This window comes from Danio rerio, chromosome 21 (genome assembly GCF_052040795.2).
Source record: "Danio rerio strain M-AB ecotype USA chromosome 21, GRCz13ab, whole genome shotgun sequence".
In the NCBI taxonomy this organism is placed as follows: Eukaryota; Metazoa; Chordata; class Actinopteri; order Cypriniformes; family Danionidae; genus Danio; species Danio rerio.
The window spans coordinates 20,259,955-20,285,294 of NC_141041.1; the positions used below are offsets into that span (position 1 = coordinate 20,259,955).

The window sequence follows — 25,340 nt, forward strand, 5'->3', positions numbered from 1 at the left end:
TTAACGGTAAGTAGTTGAATTCAAGTCAATCCTATGCATACAAGAATGTATGTGCGCATTGACAGGTTCATTTTCAAATGCACTCATCAGGTAAACATAACTGACAAAGGTAAAAAGCATGTTTAAGGCTAAGAGTTTCTTAGTTGCTTTATGTACTGAGTGTATATGACCATGAGCTATTTTCACCATCATCTTCATCCACCCCACCCTCCCACTTTTTTTTCTTCTTTTTTTTTTTTTTTACATTTTTGGCTCAGTTGGTGTCCTCGCGCTAATATTTGTAAGGCTACTTCGTCAGAAGAACACGTCTCTCTACAACCCTCATTGCCATTATTCGAAGCAAATGTCATTCGCCACCATTCGATTGTATATTACTGTCATACATAGGTATTTTTCTATCCCAAAGAACAAGTAGCATGTTCCACCCCCCCAACATCCCAGAGCTGGCATGCAGATGCCACATTCAAGTGACCGCCCCCCCTCCCCCAAATATTGCAGTTTGAACGAAAGTGAAAGTGAATCCCCAGCGTCCCGGACCGCATATGCAGCAAAACCCATTTAAAGCTGTCACTCAACATGCATTTTTTTAGCTTGCCGCATCTTATGGCTTCTCTCTATGCTTGTTTTGTTTTGGTGTGGTTAATGCAAGTACATCTGTTGAGCTTTATGATTTCTTCATTATGTTAGTTTTGTGTTGATTGCTTGATATGCTTCCTCCCCCTGGGATTTATTCCTCTTCGCTCAGTTATAGGGGTTCGATCGGATCTAATCGGCTTCGGTTGCCTTCACTGCCTGCTTCTCCGCTGGTTTGGAGACTACCTTCTCCTGGACGGTCTCCTGCACTTCCTCCCCCTTCTCGGTGACGGTAACAGTTTTTGTGACTTGTTTGACTCCATCTTCTCCAGTGGTGATGGTCTCCACCGTCTTGGTGATCACCACCCTCTGGCTGCTTTCGTCTTTGGTTGGGCTTTCGTCAACTCCGTTGGAGATCACCTCCTTCTTATCAGACACTTTCTTGTCATCTTTCTTGCCCATGTCTCCGTTCACGGTTGCCTCTTTCTTTTTATCTTCAGGCTCCTTCTCTGTTTCGCTCTTCTTTGTGGCTTTCTCGTCTGCTGGTTTTGGGAAATCTTCTTTAGGTTCAGCCTTGGATGGTTCTGACTTCGGAGTCTCCTTCTTGGAAGGTTCAGCCTTGGGTTCCTCTTTCTTAGGACTCTCAGTTTTGGGAGGCTCACTTTTGGGAGGATCCTTTTTGGGAGCCTCGGTTTTAGGCGTCTCCTTTTTAGGGCTTTCGCTCTTTGGGCTCTCGCTTTTGGGAGACTCTGCTTTAGGAGACTCTGCTTTAGGAGACTCTGCTTTAGGAGACTCTGCTTTGGTTTCCGTCACAGTTGCTTTTTCTTTCTCGGATTTAGCCTCTTCCTTCTCCTCTTTTCCCTTCTTGTCTTCCTTGGCCGCTTCTGGTTCTGCTTTCTTAGGCTGCTCCTTTACTTCCACTTCTTTTTCATCGGTTGATCCTTTGTCGCTGCCTGCATCTCCTTCTTGATTCTCATCACCTTCTTCCTCTGCTTCTTCTTCTCCTCCACTGGCCTGCTTCTCCTCTGCCTTCTCGCTTTCAGGAGAGGCCTTTGCTTCAGGTGCCTTGCTTTCTTCTGCTTCCTCCTCTGCTTCCTCTTCTTTCTTCTCCTCCTCACCCTCCTCCTCCTCTCCTTTCTCTTCCTCCTCATCACCCTTTCCAGCTTCCTCCTCTTCTTCTTGTTCTTCGTCACCTCCCTCTTTCTCTCCCTCCTCTTCTTCCTCAGCAGGGGCTGCAGAGGCTACTTTGGCTTGGGTTGATGCCACCACCTCCTCTTCTTCTCCTTCACCCTCATCTTCTTTCTCTCCCTCCTCATCATCACCTCCTTCTTCTCCTTCCTCAGCCTCTCCCTCCTCTTCTCCTCCTTCCTCGTCTTCTTTGGCAGCTGACAACTCCTCTGCCATTTCAGCCAAAGCCTCATCCATCTCAGACTTCTCATCCTCCACCCTCGTCTCTTCAATGATCTCCTCTACGAACTTGTGTTGTACTTTAAGCTTGGGTGGCTCACTTTTCACCTTGGGGCCTTTGGTGACGGTCTGGCGGTATGGGAAAGTGCTAAAGTGGCTCTCCTCTCCTTCAAGAAGTTTTCTAAATGAAGACAATGAAAGGTCATAAAAGACTTAGGCTTAAATTGATCTTCAATTGTGTTTTAAAATGTGAAAAAACAGAGTTTTGAATAAATGCAATAAATAAATGAATATTTTTCATCTAATTTACATATTTGCATCGATTACAAATCAGAGAATTTATTTTATTATTATTAATAATGTTATGCAAAATGTATATATAAAATATATACATAGAATATAAGATTTTAAACATTTGCATTCTTAATCATATAAAATGACTATTATAATCACTATTTGATGTATAAAATTTTACATTAAATTAAATTACACAGAAATCAAGCTTTTTGCCTAATGTAGCATTATAATTTACATATTTGTAAATTGAATGGAAGATAACATCCTTATTTACATGTTTTTTTAACTAAAAGAATTTACTTTTCTAATATGAATCAAATTTTTATTAATATAAAATAAACATTGAGAGCAATAATACAAATACATAGTGTTAAAAATTCATTCATTCATTGTCTTTATTAATCAGCGTTCGCTATAGCAAAATGAACCGCCATTCATAATTATAAATAAATGTTAAATGTTACTTAATGTTTAAGTAATTATTACATATTAAATGTTTAAAACTATTTAATATAATATTAGGAATACACTAAAATACTAATTATTATTCATTATTATATTGATAATATATTATGGCATATTGATATGATTTTTTGACAAATAATAATATATTCGGAATAAATAAATATAACGGTTTTTAATTTTTCTGCATTTACTTTTTACTCTTATGCATATTATCTTACCTGTATGCAGCAATTTCTATATCTAATGCCATTTTGACATTCAGGAGGTCCTGGTATTCACGCAGATGCCGTGCCATCTCCCATTTCGTGCTCTTGAGTTCATTTTCCAGCTGGTGGATGGTTTCCTAATAAGTTAGACATAATGTTGTCATAGTTTAGTCAAACAAAACAGTTGCTGAAGACAGAATACTTCAAGATAATATTTCATGCATATACATATTCTCCAAGCATCTTTTTGTGATGCAGATATTTTTACAGCCAATAACTGAGTTACAGTTCACTGTATCACTAAGGCTTCAAGGGCACTCAGTAGGTGCATTGGATCAATGTGTATGAGGTGATTCCAGGACAGAGCCAATGAGCTAATCTTGCCTGTGCTCTGACTCAGCAAAGAGTGCATGAGGAGAGACTGCAATGTAGGAGTCTGTCTATCCTTAACCCTTTCTCACACCAGCCCACTGCACCTATGATGTAATCAAGCATCATATGCAAATCCTCTGCTAGGTGACCAGCCTGCTTAACTGCGGCTTGATTTGATTAATCTATAAACAGCTGCAATGCATTTTACAAGCCAAACTGATTTATGAGGCACAACCGCGATATTTAGAATAGTGGTCAAACAACGATTTGATCTTATTAACAATAGCTTGCACTATTTAGAACTTACAGAACACTTTTATAAAACACCACACACTTGTGGAGGATCAGCTCTTGTTGTTTAAATTCTAAAAAATGTGTAAAGTATGTGAGTAAGTGAGTAACTACCTGCAGGCTGGCAAGGTCATTGTTGTGTCGGTCTTCTATGTCGTTCAGCTGCCTCTCCAGAGACTCTTTGGTTCCTCGGACAGACTCCAGCTCCACGGTTTTGGACTGTAGCTGGCGGCGGTAGTCTGAGATCTCGTCCCGCGCGGATTTGATGGCGCTTTTGTTTTGCTCGGCGGCCTCGGTGAGTTTGCTGTAGCGGCACATAAACCAGTCTTCCACCTGCTGGAGGTTTTGCGTCGAATGGCCCTCCAGCTGGGAACGGATCTCGCGCAGCGCGTCGGTGATGTCCGCCTTCTGGTAGTCCCTCTTCTCCACGGTGATCTGCGACGCCTGCACCTGCGCCAGGAGGTCGCTGATCTCCTCTTGGTGGTTGTTGCGGATAAACGCGATCTCGTCCTGCAGGGACTGCACTTTCTTCTCCAACTCTGCTTTGACGAGTGCTGAGTCACCCATGTCCTTCTTCAGGGCACGGACGATCGCCTCCGTCTCTTCTCTGATGCGGGCTTCCTCGTCGAAGCGGTCCCGCAGGCGTTGGATGTCCTCTTCGATGTGGTCAGTGTCCAGCTGGATCTGCGCCTTCTCGTGGTGGGTCTGCTCCAGCATGGAGCGCAACTCCTGCAGCTCCTGGTCGTAAAGTTCGCCCAGCTGAGACTGCGACACCTGCTTCTGCCGCAGTGCCTGGATCTCCGCCTCGATCTGCTGGTTCTGCTGCTCCAGAAAGTGCACCTTGTCGATGTAGCCGGCAAATCGGTCGTTGAGCCCCTGAAGTTGCTCCTTCTCGTTGGAGCGCTTGTAGTCTCCGTTGATGATGGAATTCTGGGTGAAGTCGAGGCTGTCGGCGGAGCTCAGTACTGCCGAGCCGTAGGCTCGCGCAACCGGGACGTTAAAGCTCCTCTTGTATGAGGAAGAACTCGGGCTCGTCCGGGACCAGGTCTGGGAGCGGAACCCGCTGGAGGGGCTCGAATAGCTCGTCCTGGTGTCCATCACCCTCCGGTAGGGGCTTCCTATAGTATCTATCGGATAACTCATCCGGCCGAACTGACGGGGAGTGGAGGTGCAGATGAACAGAAGAGTGAGGTAAAGAAGTGTACAGGTGCGGTGTGTGTGGCTCTCTCAGCGCTGGATAGCCGCTCTACCTGCCTTTATATACTCGAGGCGCTGTTGCGAAGAAGCTCAGGCTTGTTTTGACTGGACCATTGATCCGTCGATGTGGGAGGGTCCTGCCTGCTACACTTATCTTTATCTGACTTTCAGCTTCCTGGTCACACATCACGAGTGCTTGGGTGGCTAATCAAGTGTGCGATATACAATTAATAACTAATACAATAATATTTTTGTGTAATATTAATCAATTACCATTTATTTAAGAGTTTTCCTCAGTAGACCCAATTACTGCTCATTGATGTAAGTAGTAGTTATGTTTAAATATGGGGTAGCCTAAATGATCTAGACGGTTTCATGCAGTAGTAAATGTGTTGACTAATCTAATGTGTTACCTCTAAAAAGTTTTTTTTTTTAACAAGAGACTAAAAGTTTATGCATCTATAGTATTTAAATGTTATACCTCTATATCTGTTTGCTATATATAGCATGCTCTGACTAAACATCTGCATTTATTAAGCTGTTTAATAATACATCATTTTAAGATGCTCCCTAACCAACCTCTACTCTTAAAATCGCTTTCGGGTATTTGTGTGCAACACTTCAAAGAACAGTCTATAACAAGCTGTACTAACAGATATGTTGGTTTGAATATAAATGGCCAAAGAATGCTCCTTTGTCTTGTTCATTGGAGATTTTATGGCTCGAGTTACAGTGGACGTGACATCATTAGTACTCTGGCCAAAGTCTGAGAATCTACTTTCAGCACCAAGGACAGCAGCCCTTCGCTCACACACTCAAGGGCATTTCACAGCTCTAGCTTCACTGTCGAATGACACGACTACTTCCTTTTACAAATTTGACATTTTCTAAAAATGAAACACTGAACAGGCATGTTTTTTAATATGCATTGCAGTGTGGGAAAATGTGTAGATTTGAAAAATGAAGGGAAAATTTTGCATGCATTTTGGAGTTTATAAAGGGTTAGTTCACTCCAAAATGAAAATGTACTCCCTGTTCATTGATCCTCAAGTGGTTACAAAAATGGACGAGTTTCTGTCTTTTGTTGAACTATAAAGATGATATTTTAAAGAATGTTAGAAACTAGTAACCATTGACATCCATTGTATCAAAGACAACCAGTAAGACTTTACTAAGGGGTGTTCATAATACTGTTATGACACCTTTATAATCATGGCATGACACATGTAACTTATTATAAACACGATCATCATGAGACTATTATAACTGTTTTGAATATTGGTCTTTTGGCATTAAAAAGTCTCAGTAAAATTGTCAATATTCTGTCAAATAATTTTATAATGCAGTATCAAAATGTAATGACAATTTAAAAACAAATTTAATTTGTACCAATGTAGGTCAAAAAACATATTGACACTGTTATAAAATTTATGACACAATTATAATATGATGTCTTGACAGTGGGGGAAAGAGTTATGAAAATTCATACTTAAGGAAAAGTATTATTACTTACCCAAAAATGTAGTGCAAGTAGAGTAAAAATATCTGTTTTAAATATTACTCAAAGTATGAGACCTTTTAAGAATACTCAAGAGAAGTAAGTAGTGAGTATTATGCTGTGAATGGTTGATGCATCAATTTGTGCATGTGTGTGTGAAAACGTAACATCCTGTAGTGCATTTAGTGATTTTATGTGGTCATTTTTGTGATTTCAATGCAGGCCATGTGACAATTTTGTTATAAGGTTGTTCTGTATAATGCATGTATAATGCAGTTTTCTTTGTGCGATTTGATTGGATGGCAATCACAAAACTGTTTATTGTACTTCTAGCACTCTACTCCTGCTTCTTCTCTACTAGCCAGTCACCATAGACAAGAAAAATGATAAAGTAGTGCCTACAGGTTGAAGGAAAATAGTGGACTAAAAGTTCTGATACTGCACTAAAATTGTACTTAAGTGAAAGTAAAAGTATCAGTTTTTAAAACTACTTAGTAAAGTACAATTCCTGAAAAAAAAACTACTCAATTACAGTAATTAGAGTATTTGTAATTTGTTGCTTCACACAACTGTGTCTTGATAATGTCAAGTTGTACTGACAAAGACACTGACAGGATTTGCCATCTCGGTAATGTCAACTTTGTCAAAAAGCTATCATAACAAAGAAATCTCAAGCAATGTCATCTTTGCGTTTAAAACTAAAAATAACTGAGTGAATGAAACTTAATGTCAATTGTCATATGCATGGATAACCGATCATTAACATTCATATCATGCTTATAAAGGTTACAGGACAGTCTAATGAACACCCCTTCAAGTAGTTTTTCCAAACAACTACTATGGAAGTCAATAATTAAGTGTTTCCAGCATATTTTAAAGATCTTATTTTGTGTTCAACAGAGGGGAGAAACCCAAATAACAGAAGGGTCAGTAAATAATGATAAAATTTTCATTTTGGGAAGAAGTGTTCCTTTTGTTTTGAACATTTAAAGTTGACATTGTTAAAAAGCTGTCATCTTTGTATCAGATTAAGTATAATGAGACAAATATCCTGGTAAACATGATGCACCTAGAACTTCCAAGAGCTAAATAGTCAAGTTAATGCATTATTTTAATGAGTATTTACTTCATCTAAAAGATTGTTATGCTGTATAGTGTATTTACACAAACTAAATTTATATTTATTTCATGTTTAATGTGTTCTCTACACAGTTACAGTAACATTTACATTTACTATAAAATTTTAATTTACAAAAGTGGTTTTATATAGAAAGAAAGCATTTCAAATGCAAGTAAGTTGTGAACTTTTTCATGAAATAATCTGAGAAAATCATGTCAAAAATTGGGTAAAAAATGTTCCATCATCATTCAGCATAGCTGACTGTACTCCTCGTTCTGACCTCTTCTTTTTAAAATAAATAAAAGAGAAGGTGATGATGCTGCATCTTGACTCAAAATGTCCTACACAGTGGTGCAGTGGTTAGCACAGTCACCTTACAACAAGGTTGCTGGTTTGAGCCTCAGCTGGGTCGGTTAGGGTTCCGTTGTGGAGTTTGCATGTTCTCCCTGTATTGCCGTGGATCCCTGGTTTCCAGGTTTGCTTTACAGTCCAAAAGCATGCACCATAGGTAAATTGAATTGAACTAAATTGGTCGTAGTGTATGAGTTTGTGAATGTGAGTGTGTATGGGTGTTTCCCAGTACTGGGTTGTGGCTGGAAGAGCATCCGCTGCGTAAAACATATGCTGAGAAGCGGTGGTTCATTCCGCTGTGGCGACCCATAATAAATCAGGGACTAAGCCGAAGGAAAATGAATGAAAGAATAATTAGTATTTAAATTGCACTATTATTCTTAAATGGAGCCTTCAAATGATTATTGCTCCTTTAGACTTACAGTGCTTTTGTTTAAAGTTAACAAATTATTTAAACCATGGTAAGATATTGTACACATTCTACATAGAGCATTAATAAAGAATAAAGTATTATTCGCTTAATGCTCAAAACCTCACTTTCATCTTCGCTCCAATAAAATCTAGATATATGCTTTTATTGCATTTCTTTCAAGTTGAAGGGATAGCTCACCCACAAAATTAGAATCCTGTCATTCACACATCCTCCATTTGTTCCAAACCTGTTTGAGTTTTTTTCTTCTGTTAAACTCAGAGGAAGATTTACTGAAGAAGATTGAGGAAAAAACAGCCGTTTTCTATGAAATCTACTGTAACTTGCTGGCAGCAGTTTGCCAATAACTTGCTGTAAACCAATTGCAGTAAAAATACTGTATTTACTTTAACACCATTTATCTTGCTGCATATGTATTTGCAGTATTTTATATACACATAGTAAATGTACAGTAATTTTCACAATGCAACTTAAAAATACAGTAGTATGCTGCATAACAGTCCTACATTAAAATACAGTTTATTTTACAGTTAAATAATTTGTAATTTACAAAAAAATATCGTTAACAGTATACTATAGATAACAGTGGTTGCTTTTTTCCCCCAACATTCTTCAGAGAATCTTGTTTTGTGTTCAACCGAACAAAGAAATTCATAAAACTGTCCCCTTTAATAATTGTCAGTACACCTTTCTTGGCAGACTGCAATTCTAACTTTGTCTTTTTGTGCAGGTTGATGAATTACGTCTAGGTTTTCAGACAAAGTGTTCATCATCAACTGGGTGGTGTTAGATAGTGCTGACTATTTCAAACAAATAACTGTCTATGCTTAAAAATCACTTGCCTTTCTGTCTTTATATGCCTTGCGTGGTGCAGCTAAAGGTTTTTGACAAATCTGCATATCCAACCTCTGCCTTTCCAATGAAACCTGAGAAAAATGACTGGGACATTTAAGAAATGCAAACATACCAAGTCATTATTATCAGTTTCTTTATTACTATACATTTGAGTAATGGGGCTGCATGGCGGTGCAGTGGGCAGCATGTTCGCCTCACAGGAAGAGGGTCGCTGGTTTGAGCCTCAACTGGGTCAGTTGGCGTTTCTGTGTGAAGTTTGCGTGTTCTCCCCGTGTTTGCATGGGTTTTCTATGAGTGCTCTGGTTTCCCCCACAAGTCCAAAGACATGCGCTATAGATGAATTGGGTGAGCTAAATTGTCCGTAGTGTATGTGTGTGAATGAGTGTGTATAGATGTTTGCCAGTGATGGGTTGCAGCTGGAAGGGTATCCGCTGCATAAAACATATGCTGGATAAGTTGGCGGTTCATTCCGGTGTGGCGACCCCAGATTATTAAAGGAATAAAGCTGAAAAGAAAATGAATGAATGAATTTCAGTTATGAAAACACAACTTGAGAGTGCACTCCAAAAATATTTAGGCCTAACTAATATAAGTTTTGTATACTGATTGCACATAAAATATCCATCCATTTGGAATACATAGTTTTAACATTACTAATCAACCAATCAACTTTATGTGATGGATATTTGTTAATTACGGTGGCATGGTGGCTCAGTGGTTAGCACTGTTGCCTCACAGCAAGATGATCACTGGTTCTAGTCCCGACCGCATGTTCTCCCTGTGTTTGTGTGGGTTTCCTCCAGTTTGTGTTGGAGTGATCCAGTTTCCCTCACAGTCCAAAGACGTGCTATAGGTGAATTGGGTAAAATAAATTGGCCGTAGTGAGTGCAAGAGTGTTTGGGTGTTTCTCAGTGCTGGGTTGTGGCTGGAATTTCGTAAAACATATGCTGGAGTAGTTGGTGGTTCATTCTGCTGTGGCAACCCCTGATCAATAAGGGATTAAGCCAATGGCAAATTAATGAATAAATATGTGTTAGTTAAACAAATGAAACGAATGAGAACAAGATTTATAATATCAATAAATTCAATGTGTTTAAAAGCTTCTTCTTAATTCTTCTTTTGTGTGGAACATGGAGCTTCATCAATGTTGCTCCTTAATAGTAAGTAAACCATTGGATCTGGCATTTTCTACAGCTATGTTCGTACCCTGTTAATATCTTTTAGCTGATCAAATCTAACAGTATTCAATTTTTACAGATTTAGATTGATTCTAAGGAATCTGACATTTTAGAAAACTGACAAAATAAATAAAATCTAAGAGTTACAAACACTTAACAATAAACTTCATCGTGAGTGTGTTGAGTTGCCATCTGATTGATCCAGACCTGCAGTTTTTATAGATAATTCAACTAAAGTGCTTCGATTGAGACTTTGCGTTGCTGAAAGTCACTCTGACCTTAAATCATCTGGCATTAGCTACTGCTAATTTCCCATCAACTCAGCACAGCTTAACAGCATCACCACTAATTCAAAATTATTCATCGCAATACTTCAATCTATTGAATCGAGAGAACGGTGAAATTGAGAGGACTAAAATGAGATATTTCCTATTTCATTACAGGCCTCTTTCTCTATCTGCTTTGTCATTGGATTTGCTGTGTCCGCTTTTAGCCTGCATGCAATCTTTCGAAGAAGAGTTCCTGAACTCATTGACCTTATGTCTCACATTGAAGACCATCCGTTTAAAAAATGTGCAAATCATCCCAGAGGAGCAGGGTGCCTGTCGCTCAAGGTGCTTTTGTGCTCATGCAGCGCAGTTTAAAATTCAATGCAGGCCACAGTTAATGCTGCAGAGAACGCCCTTACTGTACCAGCCCACTGTGATGCATTAGTGGAGATCCAGCCAGAATCTGCCTATATTACGGGCAGCGAGCTCCAAATCTGCATGACAGTGATAAGGCACGTACGCAGGAAAAAACTGCCCGTGATTTATTAATAAACAATGCTTTGGGGAGGTACAGAATATACGGTGCATTAGTGAAGGCAGATGCTCATGTGAGTGAATTTCTGCCTACAGCAGGAATGTAGACATAAGATAAGGGCTTTAAAAGTAAGCTTTGTATATGTAAACCTTTTTTGTAATATGACTGTTTGTGAATGGAGTTACTGGCTCTCAAAAGTAAGAGCTGATTCTGAACTGCCCATAATGACTTTTAGTTTGTAACGATTTTGCGTTCGGAACAGTTTTACACAACCCAGGCTCATTCTGATTACATACCCCTATATATATTTCTAGAGAGCGCCAAATACGTCCCAGGAGCTATGATTTTTTTTTTTTTAAGTTTTTGTTTTTGTGAATCCACCAGAGGTTGCTGTGTACACTTTTTTTAGATCTCAAATTTCTGCCGTTCACTCATGCTGTTCCCGTGTAAATCTATCAGAGGCCACTTTCGACTGACTGTCTGACTGACTGACCACTGATTGACCTGCCCACCTCCTCCATAAACCCGACCGCAGTATTTCCAAAAGCAATCCAAAAAAGAAAAGCCCCTACGGCAGCCTGACTTTTACCACATTTTCAGATTTTACCACAATCTCACCCTGTTATTTACTTGTTTATTTTATTTTTTGGCTTTAGTTTTGCCTATATTCTAGAACCGTTCTTCGCCGGACTCAAACCCCAATGTTGCGGTCAACTCCCCTCTGCATCTCAAGTCCGCCCACGTACGTGTCACACTACCGAACAAACTGGTAACAGTGGAAAAGCTGTCCACATGGAGGAAAGCAGGCAAATGTGGTTGTTGCTAGATCAGATACGGTTGAGGACAGAAGGTAACAAGAATTCTTTAGATTATTTATTAAATTCCCCATTTATTGTATTTTATTAACGTCTACCCCTGCCCCAACCCTCACCCAACCGTCACAGTAATGTAAAAACAGTAGTACTAAATATTATTTGTTATTTATTAACTTACCCAATAAATTGTATTTTTTAATGTCTATTCCCAATCCCAAACCCAATCGCCACAGTACTGTAAAAATATTAATTATTGTTGTAGAGTTTGTTTTAAAAGGATGCTTTATTAATGAGCGTATTCTCAACTGAATCCTATCTAGACTTTACAGTGTAATGTTTGTTACAGTAGAGTTTTTGGCAAATGTGTTTTTTATCTCCCATTATTCGCATTAACCCTTTTTTTGATTCGGTCCAAAATCACCTAAAATAAGCGTAAAAACTTTTTTTTGCAAACGAATGGATTTTATTTGAAATTTGCTGTTTTCTCATGCGATGCATTATGCACATGAGCACAGAGAGTGATGGAAACCTCGCAGATGTCTACTTTGACTTTTTTTAAACTTTAACTTCTAATTTGGTTCATGCTTGGTTTTGGTTGATGAAGTTGTTTCATCTAGTCGACATGTTGGGAAGACACTTTTTTTTTCTGGCCTAAAAAAGCAAATACATTTTGCACTTTTAAAGGATGAAGGTTTTGTCTCTAACTGAAGCTGATGCAATTGTTGAAATAGCTGATGAAAAGCTGATGAAAGAGTTGAAATTCAAATATGGTAATGGTCATTTTGTTTCTGACACAGTGAACCAATCACAACAGACAGGGTTATCTAACCAATCAAAGTTGCACTTTTGCACTTTTTTGTGTTGTCAATATGATTATGTTTATATAGTTCCTACTGGTGTGTGTTGTGTGCAATGTTTGAATGTTTATAACCACCTTCGGGAAAAGTGAGGGTTGCGAGTCACTGCAATTGTTATTTTGGGGGTTGCAGGCTAAAACGTTTGGGAACCCCTGGTTTAAGTGACTGAAACCACTTCAGATATAGTAGAAAAAGAGACGATGCAACAACTTTTTTTTTTTTTAGCTTTAATGGATATAAATTTAATCAGTAATCATTAAAATAGTTTAATTGAAGCATTTTTACTGTCATAATGGATTTAAAGTGAATGATTTTCACATCTGAGTCCATTTGGAGTTGTTGCTTGATTAAACAGCAACAACTTAATATTTTTTAACCAAAACCATGCTATGTTCAACAATCAATGTTTAAAAAAAATCATGTTAAAGGTTTAAATCATGTTAATTTTAAATTGATCAACTTCGCTGAAGGAAAAAAAATATTAATTCATTCATAAAATGTGAGAATTACCTAGATTAAGCCAATGCAAAAATCTAATATTATTTTCTTTTAATTTCCTAAAGAATAATTGCTCACAGTCCACAAGCCTACACATACACACGTTATTAATATGTTTTTAGATGTAATAATATATTTTTTAATAAGTGAACATTAATTTATTTCTTTTCGGCTTAATCCGGGGTCGCCACAGCGTAATGAACCGCCAACTTATCCAGCAAAAGTATGTGTAAAAACATATGCTGGATAAGTTGGCAAATCATTTCGCTGTGGCGACACCTGATTTCAGTAATCAACAAAATCTGCCCAAAAAGAGTGATATGGGTCAAAATAGTAAATAACTTCACAAATACTTAGAAAAAAAATGGTAAAAACAAAATGCAACAATATTATAATTATATATATATAATATGTAATATATTTGATCTTTTAAAAAATTTTTATAAACTCTAAATATATTAAAGTTCAACATTCAACAAAACAAAAAAATGTGGGTCGCAAAAAAATTGCAAGATAAACTCTGGCACAAACATAGAATGGCGGTGCATGAAATAGAGTCAAAGCTGATTGAAATCTCTGGAAGACAGTATGTTGTTAAATCAGCCCTGAAGGAATTATTTTGCTCGACTCCCTGTCCTGAAGAGAGAGCGCATGACTCAGCATTAATCTGGAGACAATGTGTAAGAGAAGCGCTGAAAGCTTTTGGAAACACATTCATCTGCGTAATTCATGACTCATTCAATGTCCCAGCAAACATCAACTGAAACTATTTCCATTTCTCGCCCTCCAAATGTGTGTTTTTTTACTTCTATTTCTGCCGGCCATGTTTTATTCATACGCGTTAGAGAACGGGTTAATGTGTGTGTTGGCACATAATATGTGTGTGTAAGTGATAGAGAGACCCCTGCTGGTCTGTTTTAGCTGTGATTTATTACTGTATGTTCTCATTAGTCCCTGGAGGTGCTTAGCAGAGTCAGCATATCGATGTGAAAGCAGAACCGCATCATACGAGCCTTTACCAGACACACTCATTACACACACTTACTACATGTGGATATGCAATCAATGCAGAGGGAAAAGTGCTTGGACAACATGTCGGCTAATATTCTGCAGGAGAAAAAGTGCAGTAGATGTTATAGGGTCTGAAGTAATATTTTGTAAATCGGCGTGGCTGAAAATATAAAGTTTAAAAGATTTCTTTAAGAATATTTTAAATATGTATTACGTTTAATGATAAGTGACACTGCAGACTGTTGTACTGTTACAAAAGAATTGTTACAAATTAACACACGTATTTGTATTATGTTTGAAGGATGATATGATGCTGGAGGACAGAGTAGCTTATATAGCGATGCAGAAAATTTTGTCATACACTATCTGACAAAAGTCTTGTAGTTGATCCTAGTTGTAAGAGCAACAAATAATAACCTAACTTCTAGTTGATCATTTGAAAAAGAGACAGAAGGTAGATTTTTCAGATGAATTATCTGTTGAACTGCATTCCAAGCATCCCAAATGCTGCAGAAGACCTATTGGAACCTGCATGGGCCCAAGACTCTCAGAAATCAGTAAAGTTTGGGGAAGGAAAAGTCATAGTTTGGGGTTACATTCAGTATGAGGTATGCAGGAGATCTGCAGAGTGGATGGCAACATCAACAGCCTGAGGAGTCAAGACATTTGTGCTGCCCATTACATTACAAACCACAGAAAAGGGCAAATCCTTCAGCAGGATAGCGCTCCTTCTCACACAGTACTTCAGCCTCCACATCAAAGTTCCTGCTAGCAAAGAAGGTCTAGGTGCTCCAGGATTGGCCTGCCCAGTCCCCAAAAATGAACAGTATTGAGCATGTCTGGGGTAAGATGAAGGAGAAGGCACTGAAGATGAATCCAAAGATTCTTGATGAACTTGGGAGTCCTGCATTCTTTGCCATTCCAGATGACTTTATTAATAAGTTATTGGTGTCACTGCAGAGATGTATGGATGCAGTCCTCCAAACTCATGGGAGTCATAGACAATATTAATTCTTTTTCCACTGTACCATGACTTTATATTCTATACTGTACATTATTTCTGTTAAGTGACAAGACTTTTGTCTAAGCAAAGTCAGACCTTACTGTCCTAATTAAATAATTAAAAATCAAGGCATGATCATAATTTATATTGGTAAAATAAGCATAATCTAGAGGCGTTTGCCTTTCATATAAACCACTTCTGATACCAAATGATCAGCTAGAAGTAATTATTTGTTGTTCCTAAAACTTAGATAGGCGACAAGACTTTTGTTAGGTAATGTATATGTCATCAAAGGAATAATAATAATAATGACTGAGCAGAAGATAATTTGATTGATACTAAACTGAATTTTTATGGTGGTGGTCTGTTTAACTGATTGTTTAATAAATTGATTGATTGATTCATTCATATATTTATTCATTGACAATATAATAATATATACATATAACCATATATGATAGAGATTTAAAGAAACAGATGTCCAACGTTTGCAATTATATAATTAACATTTTTGCCATTCGTTCTTTGGTTCATTCCTCATCTATTTATTATTTCTTTTCTATTGAAAATAAATACATAATTGAAAAAATACAAAACAACAGTTCAGGTGGTTCATTCCGCTGTGGTGACCCCTGCTAAATCAGGGACTAAGTGAAAGAATTAATAAACAATAGTTCAGATATGAGCAAGGCTGTGATTCCTTAAAAGCTAATAAAATAATTAATTTGATTTGTTTAATCTAATGTTTGTTTGTCTGATTATAGATTATGGATGGTACATAAAAAATGTAATCTCTAAAAACTGTTTATCAAAAGTTTATCAGTCCATTTGTTTTATTGGACTTTATTTCTACTAAGGGTCCACAGCTTAATGGTACGCTTAATGGTTTGTGACAGGCCAGTAGTTGGTGATGACACTATGTGAATTGTAAAAGACCCAGGCACATTTTGTCTCACTCATTAGCAGAGTAAAGTTGGGCTCAGACTGTGATTTTGGCCACGATTTGATCGCCTGAGACAAATGTTGAAAATCATTTAAAAAAAAATTCTTTAATCCTGTAGAATCTGCCATCTTTGTTAGCTATGTTTGCTAGTATGTTCACAAAGAGCCGAATATTGTCTCTTAAAATTAAATCCTTTCCCTGATATAAACTCTGGCTATCAGAAGATCACTTTTCTGTACACTCTCAGAAATAAAGGTTCAAGAGCTGTCGCTGGGGTGGTACCTTTTCAAAAGATACACATTTATACTTAAAGGATCCATATTGGTACTTCAAAAGCATACCTACAAATTTTAAGAGGTACGCTTTTGTGCTTTTTAGGTACTAATATGTACCCTTGAGGTATTAATATCAACCCTTTAGTTACAAAAGTGTACCCTTTGAAAAGGTACCACCCCAGTTACAGATCTCGTACCTTTATTTCTGAGAGTGTATGTGACTTTAACCATCATCAGCAAGAACCAAAATTAGCACAAATGTTGACAATGAGCAAATCACCTGCAAACCTCCACAGGAAAAATGCTGAAATGGGTCATATAGACCGTATGTAACTATCATGCATATAGAAAGCTTCACGCAATGTGGTCACTGTTAAAAAGTGTAAGAAGTTATATTCTAATGTTAAGTCTAATGTGCTGTATGGCTTTTATTGACTTTCGTTTTATTTTAAATTGATTACTTGATGAATCTCTGGATGAATATTCTTGCGTGTGTCTGATTTGACATCTTGTTTGTTGTAGAGTCTAACATTGTGGCAACTGAGATCTTACACTGTGACATGAGGATCATGTCTGAACAGTCTGGTAAGCTAGCAGACTATTATAGGGATAGTTCTTTCTAAACTAGAAATTCTGTAACCATTTATCCTTCACATGGCACAAAACTGGAAACTATGGTCTTCTATAATATTCCACCCAGACTCATTCTGATTACGTACCCCTTTATAGATTTCTGGAGATCGTAATATATGAGAAGCAATCCAGAAAATGAAAAGCCCCCGTGGCAGTCTGATTTTTACCACGTTTTGAGATTTTGCCAAATTCTCACCATGTTATTTACTTGTTTATTTTATTTTTTGCCTTTTGTTTTGTCTTACCTGCTTTCTGGAATCGTTCTTTGACAGACTCAAATCTCATTGTCACAGTCAACTCCACTCTGTGTCTCAAATCCTCTGAAGTACGTGATAAGACACTGGAAAAACTGGTAACAGCGGGAAAACCATCCACACGGAAGTAAGTGGTCAACTGCTGAGCGCAAAAAGGCGCAGCGTCATACCGCGCCATATAGTTCATTTTAAAGATGAAATGCAGCCATACATACCTCTGGCTACATAATTTGCGATATCCCAAAATGTATATAGGGCTGCGTTTTCAGACTGAGCCTATGTTGACAGTATTTGTTTTTTCTACTATGGATGTCATTGATTACAGTTTTCCAGCTGTAAAATGTTTTCTTACTTCAGTGGGGTAAAAACAGTGAATATATTTTTAATTTTGGTGAACTGTCCCTTTAAAAGTCCCACAGTTTTAGTCAGGCTTAAGAAACCCTCTAAGACCTCCAAATAATGAAAAAAATAAAGAGTTTGACAGTCTGGTCCTTGCATGGCTCTAGAGGATGTGGAGTATAAGGCACGACTCATATTACAAAGCCCACTTTTATTGCACTTTGTTGAGTGACGATCTGTCATTGAATGGAAAAGTCTGATATAGAGAAAAAAAAACAGATTTTAGCAACATGAGGTTGAATCAACGATGACAGTTTTAATTTACAGGCAAACTGCTCCTTTAAACTAAGCAAATAAGGGTGTCATTATTCTGATGGCATTATTAACAGACAAATTCTAAACCATCAGCTCAATTTTCTCTCTTTCTCACTCAATCTATCCTACACGTGGGCATCGCAAAGGCAAACAGAGCTGTTAGATCAGAAAGCTTGCTTAAACGTCTCAGGAGAGGCTTTTTATTGGGCTAAAATGATGACAGGAGAAACTGTGTTCGTTTAGCTCACCCTCAGGAGCGTGAATGACTATTTGCAGTTTTCCTCGGGTGTTATTGAACGTACTCTCTGACCTAACGCCTGCAAGGGATGAGTAGCTCAAATCCACTATCTCTGCAGAGTAATGCAGGACTCCAAACATCAGTGAAGAGGAGAAAAATACTGATTCCTTCAGTCTTGAGATGATTTTACGATGTTTTTAATAGATACAGTGGGTAAGGAAAGTATTTAGACCCCCTTACATTTTGAACTCTTTGTTGTGTGGCAGCCATTTGCTAAATCATTTAAGTTATTTTTTCCTCATTAATGTACACACAGAACCATATATTGCCAAAAAAAAAAAAAAAAAACAGTTGTTGACATTTTTGCAGATTTATTAAAAAAGAAAAACTGAAATATCTTATGGTCCTACAGTACGTATTTAGACCCTTTGTTGTGACACTCATATATCAGAAAGCAGGTAAGACAAAAACAGAAGCCAAAAAAATTAAATAAACAAGTAAATAACAATTTTAAATAAAATCTGAAAACATGGTAAAAATCCGACGAGTGCTTTCCTTTTTCTAGATTGCTTTTGAAAATTGTTGATTGGGTTTAGGTAAGGAGGAGGGTCAGTCGATCAGTCAGTCAGTCAGTCATTTAGTCAGTCAAACAGTCAGTTGACAGCGCCCTTTGGTGTGTTTACGCGAGAACAGCAGGCACGAATGGCACTCGAGAGAGAAATTTGAGATCTTAAAAAGCGTACACAACGGCCTCTGGTGGATTCGCGGAAACAAAAACTGCAAAAAAAAACAAACATACCTCCTAATGCTGTGTTTACACCAGACAAATGCAAACAAGACATTGTTAGTTACGACAACTTAACATAAACAAATACATCACAGCTCGTCTTTATTTTGTCATGACAACATGACAAAATAACTTAGCAAAAACAACATAACTTGTCATAAATCTGTCATAAACGTGATTGTCATGAGTTCATTATACTGTGTCATGAATAATTTTCTGATCACGTGTTTGGTGGAAACTATTATATTAAATATGAGTGTAATAAATATTTAATGGCATTTTAATGACAGATTCAGTTTGTATCACTGTTGTTGAAGTTGGTAAAAAAATAATGACATATATTTAGAATGGCTTTATGACATATACAGCTTTATTTATAAAATGTTTTGTTGTCTTGGTAATGTCAATGGTAATGGTTGTCTTTGCTTTTAAAATGACATAACTGAGCAAATCACAACTTATGACAGTTGTTATAAGCATACATACATTCTCCTTTACATTCATATGAAGCTTTCATGACTTCTTATGAACACCCCTTCCAGTAAAGAGTTTACCTAAATGTTTCAAATTTCATAGGAATTTTCAGCTAGGATTACTCCAGTCTTCAGTGTCATATTTGTTTCTCTTATTCACATCATATTACTTTAGTACTTTTTTAGCTATCAAATGAGAGAGTTAGAGATTGGTTGTGATTGTTCTAGGGTTGCTAGATCTTACAGAGACAAGCGCAGGCATGATTCTCTAAGCTGAGTCACATCTCCCTTATGAGCCCACATCAGGTTGGAGGACGTGATGTGATGATGTCATCCAGAAACCGTGTGTGTGTATGTGTGTGTGTGTGTGTGTGTGTGCGTGTGTGGATTGGTAAGGGAGGGGTTGCCCAGCATACGCAGTTTATCTGCAATGCATCAGCAGCTTCATCATGCATTTCCCTACTCCCCTTCCTCTTTTTCTAATAATCATACTTCACATATTGATAATGAAAAATAGCAGTTAATGTCTCTGTCAAATCTGCTGCAACTAATGCATCAAATCTAAACGAGTTTTTAATATGTTATTTTTGACCCAAAGTTAGCCCTATGGGTGGAGCCCTCCATCATGTGATCATCCTCTGACCAATCCAAACTTGAGTCCTTCATCAGGTGAGAGGATTTCGCTGATGTCTGTGTCAACAAATTGTGTCTCTCAGGGGACAGAAAGGAGTCCGTTTACCCTTCATAGATTAGATTAGCCAACAAAAGATGACTTTCAGCAAAAAAAAAAAAAATACCAAGAAACATGCATGCACACACACTTTCATGCACCAGCAGGCTCGTGCTCATGGGTCTATCTTATCCTTGCGATTTATGTGCAACGGTCTAAATCATGTTTATGATTGCATCTAGTTTTTATTGCTTCTCTAAACATGACTGCGGTTTATGTGGCTAAACACATGCCTACTGATCAGTCATCGTGTCATAGGACTGTGGAAGGCCTGACTTTATCCAGCAGACTAAAACAAATGACAGCAATAAAGCAATGATAAATGAGAGGGAGAATGTGCTTCTCTGAGACGTCGAGGCTGGTAATCACATTCTGCCACATGCTGCCATTGCTGGGCTTGAGAGTAGTTATTCCTATTGGGACTATGTGTTCTTTTGGGTGTTTTATTACGCAGAAGTAGTACTTAGTTGTCCAGATCTAAAAGATAGATTTGTTGAGATATTTGCATGGTATTTTTGTTTTTTAAGGTGGCATTTATATGAGACCATTGTAACAAAAAATCATGTGTTTTGACCATTTATAAGCAGCAGCAGCATTAAGGGAGGGCGGCATGGTGGCTTAGTTATTAGCACTGCCGCCTTACAGCAAGAAGGTCACTGGTTCAAGTCCTGGTTGGACCAGTTGTCATTTCTGTGTGGAGTTTGCATGTTCTCCCCATTTTCATGTGGGTTTCCTCCAAGTGCTTGGCTTTCCCTCTAAGTCTAAAGACGTATAAGTGAATTGGATGAACTAAATTGGCCGTATGAGTGTGTTTGAAGGTGAGAGTTACTTGTACGGGGTTGTGGCTGGAAGGGCATCCGCCATGTAAAACATATGCTAAAATAGTTGGTGGTTCATTCCGCTGTGGTGATAAATAAATGAATGAATGAACATGTATACTTTTGAAAGCAGGGATCTGAAAACAGTCACACTTCTTCTCTAACATCTCATCTCTAAATTTGTAATGCACATTATTACTAATCTTCAATGTCACATTATCTGTCAGAAATTAATCTAAAATTCAGATTTAAATTCTGAGTGCTAAAACTTTTCTCCTTATTATTGATTATGTCTAGAATATCAAAATTTACTATATGCGGTAGATCCCTTATCATATCTAGTGCCTAAATTCTGGAACAGCAAACTTCGCACAGTTCAAGAAGCAGAGACATACACTTTCAGTTTAAATCTAGACTAAAGACGAATCTCTTTGCAATAGCATTCACATAAAACAAAAACACATAACTTTGAAATCCAACTCCTCTAAAGGATTGTTAGGCTCCATTAATCAGGCCAACTAGAGATGGCAACACTTCCAAAAAAGACACTGGCATCTACACTCAAGTTAGTTTGTTAGTCTCATCTCAAAGTTTACATAATCTTGGATCTGGCTTATATCCAGAGCAGATGGTTGTCAAGATCATTGATGAGTCAAGAGTGCAAGACAATTTCTGCAAAGACAAAAGTCTTAATGAGACATCAGTTTTAAAAATACAGTGTTTCAATGTCCATTTAAAAATAACATTAGTAAAATTACAAATAAATATACTTAAACTAATCAAAGGATATTTGCATATAATAAAATAAAAATGTTGTTTATGCTATTTATAATAGAGCCACAAAATCTGCCATTTTTACCACTAGAAGGTAAGCTTACATGTCAATTTTAAAGGGCACCTATGGTGAAAAATCTACTTTTCAAGCTGTTTGGACAGACATGTGAGTAAGTATAGTGTATAGACCGTCATATTGGGGTGATATAAACACACACAGTCCTTTTTTTTTCAATTTAACAACATAAAAACTGTGGACCAATTGGAGCGGTTTTCAGACCGACCGCAACTTTACGTAGGACAGCGGTCCGCCTGCCCACCAATATTGATTGACATCCATGCGTCACTATCATATCCTCAGTTTTTTGTTGCATGTCCGCCATTTTCAGCGTGTGAGTCAAAGCGATATCACTAAAGGACGATTCGGGAAACTTCATGTTTCTGCCGCGTCACTGAGAGTGTCCGGTGTGCCGTGCTGCGGGGCATTCTGTGCCTCAGTCAAAGTTAATTCAGTGTTTGTGGTTATTAGTCTCGGTGTACAAGCTCGGCACTTTTACACCAAGACTATACAAAGACAGAAATGGTTTTGTAATCTCTGCTTGGTCTGTGTCCTAGTCGTACTACTGAATGCTCATACTAGCTTAGCTTAGCTTAGCCTATCTCTCTCTGTCTGTCAGCCTGTCTGTTGCAAACAGAGCGTGGGAGCTGTTGGCTTCGCCCCCTTGTTACGTTGTGCGGGAAGCTGAAACTGTAAAGCAACACGCCCCTAAAACAGCAAACTGTGTAAACGCCCCCAACATGACACTTTTGAACACATTATAATAAAAACATCTGAACTGGGATTTGAACTGAACCTAAACTGGCACACTCAGAAGAACCATAATATTAATATTAAATCATGAAAAAAGGGGTAAACTATATGTGCCCTTTATTATTAATTATCATGTTCAGTTTTTAAGTAAAATCAAATAAATAGCATAGCTGTTGAGGTTCCAGTATTGATTCAATAACCTATCAGTTCAAATTAATCTATGCCATAAAATGGCAAAAAAGAACTAAACATGTTTCTCATGTTCACTGTACTGTTCGACTTTGGTTCATTCTGAAAACATAGCCCTATATACATTTCTGGAGCCAGAAGTACATATAGCTGCATTTCCTCTTTAAAATGAATGCTACGGGGCGATATGACGTTCCTTTTTGCGCTTACCAGCATGCCCGCTTACCTTCGCATGGACGGCTTTCCCACTGTTGTCAGTTTTTCCAGTTAGCCTGCCATGTACGTTGGCGGACTTGAGACCATGTTGAACATGACGACATGGTTTGAGCATGATGAAGAACGGTTTCAGAAAGCAGTTAAGAAAAAAACAGAAGCCAAAAAATAAAGTAAACAAGTAAATAACAAGGTGAGAATGTGGTAAAATCTGAAAATGTTGTAAAAATCAGGCGAGGTCTTTTCTTTTTTTGGATTGCTTTTTAAAACTGTCGGTTGGTTTTAGTAAAGGCATGGGTTGGTCAATCAGTGCTTTTGAAAACACTATTGGAGGGGTTTAGGGAAGAAGGAGGGTGGTGAAACAGCAGGTGAATTTGAGATCTGAAAAAGCATACACAGCAGCTTCTTGTGGATTCATAAAAAGAAAGACTACAAAAAATGTACCTCCTGGGACACATTTGGTGATCTCCAGAAATGTATATATCAGTACGTTTTCAGGATGAACCTGGGTTGGTACTGTTACTTTTCAATGTAACTGCAATATGAGGCCCTGTTTTTATTTATTTTGCATCAAATAACCCCAAAAATAGAGCAACTTGAAAAAGTTCAAAGATATGAAGTATACTTGCCCTGCATGTCAGAGCTGATATATTTGGCAGGGACCCAACTCTCGGTCATAGCTTGTAAAACTAATAAGATTAATAAATAATTATATTGAACAAAGGGATAAACTATTGATTATACAATATAGTTCATTTGTTTAGCTTATTAGTAAACCACAAATGAATGCATAATAAAATAAGAAGAATGGGGTTCATAAATCTTTCACTATCTGCCTTTAAACGGTAGCGGGTCCAATGCATTTAGAGACTATATAGGAGGCTAAATCAGATGATCATCTAAACAATAAAACAATCAATCCTGGCCTTACACCGCATGCATATAAATGCATATAAAAACATTTACAATGCTGGTAGATAAAGAGTGTGCAGTGCATACTTAATATATTAAAAAAATAAATCTACTTCTCCTGTGCAGTTTTGGAATTCAGCCCAAAACAATACTCTGATTTGATCTCTAATTCAATTATAAGATAACTAATCCACATGCAGCATAAGATTTTACCTGTATTTTACATTGTGATGCTAGAACATGCACCATGTTTTTAAAGATGGAGTTAAATAAGATCATGTTATGCTTTTTTTTGCATTTTCTTACTTAAGTGCATAATCTTGGTGCTCAAAAAATAAAATAAATAAAAAACTTATATATACCTTTACAAAACAATTTCACTGAATTTTTATCCGCTAAGTAAAAGCAGTTTCTGAACTCCCTCCAATGCCTTGATTGTATCCTAGAGTTTTCTTCAGGTAATAAACACATCACAATATTTTAAATCTGAGAGATGCTGTTTCACAGATCTAATATACTGATATTCATGCAGTTTCTTCATCAATTGTTTACATTAACAGACATAATAAATTATGTGAACTTTTAAAGTCTTTTTAAAGCTATCCTTCAGAGGAATTTGCATAGGCTGGTAAACATCTTTGAATTTCATTTGGACTATGGTGATTACATAAGGGATGGGTGTAGCTTTGGCACGCCATCTTTTAAAATGTAGAAATCCTCTCCATTTAAAAATATAAACATACAATCTGCTTTATAGTGGAAATTAAAGTGTAATTTTAATTTAAAGCAATACTGACACTGTTTTTATGTTTAATACTGTAAAGCTATCTTCTTTAATGTAATTAACAACATAAATAAATATGATGTGACTTGAGTTCTGCATTGCTCATGCAGTTGTCGCAACATAGGCTCATTCTTAAAATTTACCCCTTCTGGAGAGTGCAAATTATGTAGCCAGAGGTACATATTTTACATTACATTGTTTTATTCTTTAAAATGAACGCTACAGGGTAGTTTGACGCTGTTCCCTTTCACACTTACCAGCTGACCGATTACCTCCCTTTGGATGGCTCAATCGGGGGTTTTGAAAACACTTTTGGTCTGATAGTCAAGCAGTAAGTCTGTCAGTCAGTCGACAGCGGCGTGTAGGGGATTTACCCTAGATGGGTAGGCATGAATGGCACTAACGAGAGAAATTTCAATTTCAAAAAGAGTACACAGCGGCCTCTGGTGGATTTGCGAAAACAAAAACTGCAAAAAAACATACCTTCTAATGCTGTGTTTACATCAGATGCAGCACACCCGGATAAATTGGGCTATTCGTGTGTAAATAGGTGCGTAAACATTTTGAGTTTACTCGCTTCATTCGTGCATTAAATCCGCTTCATTCGCACATCAAATTCACTTC

At 37.5% G+C, this 25,340-nt stretch overlaps 1 protein-coding gene and 1 long non-coding RNA gene across 18 annotated transcripts in view; one reads left to right on the top strand and one right to left on the bottom strand.

Moving 5' to 3' along the window:
* Positions 1–25,340, top strand: part of LOC103909450 (uncharacterized) — a 59,509-nt gene that overhangs the window by 17,240 nt on the left and 16,929 nt on the right. The window lies entirely within an intron of this gene.
* On the bottom strand, positions 228–4,830 carry nefma (neurofilament medium chain a). Its single transcript, NM_001111214.2, is given in 3 exon segments — positions 228–2,161; positions 2,961–3,085; positions 3,726–4,830. Coding segments are annotated over 3 exon segments (2,550 nt in total). The 5' UTR covers positions 4,755–4,830; the 3' UTR covers positions 228–765.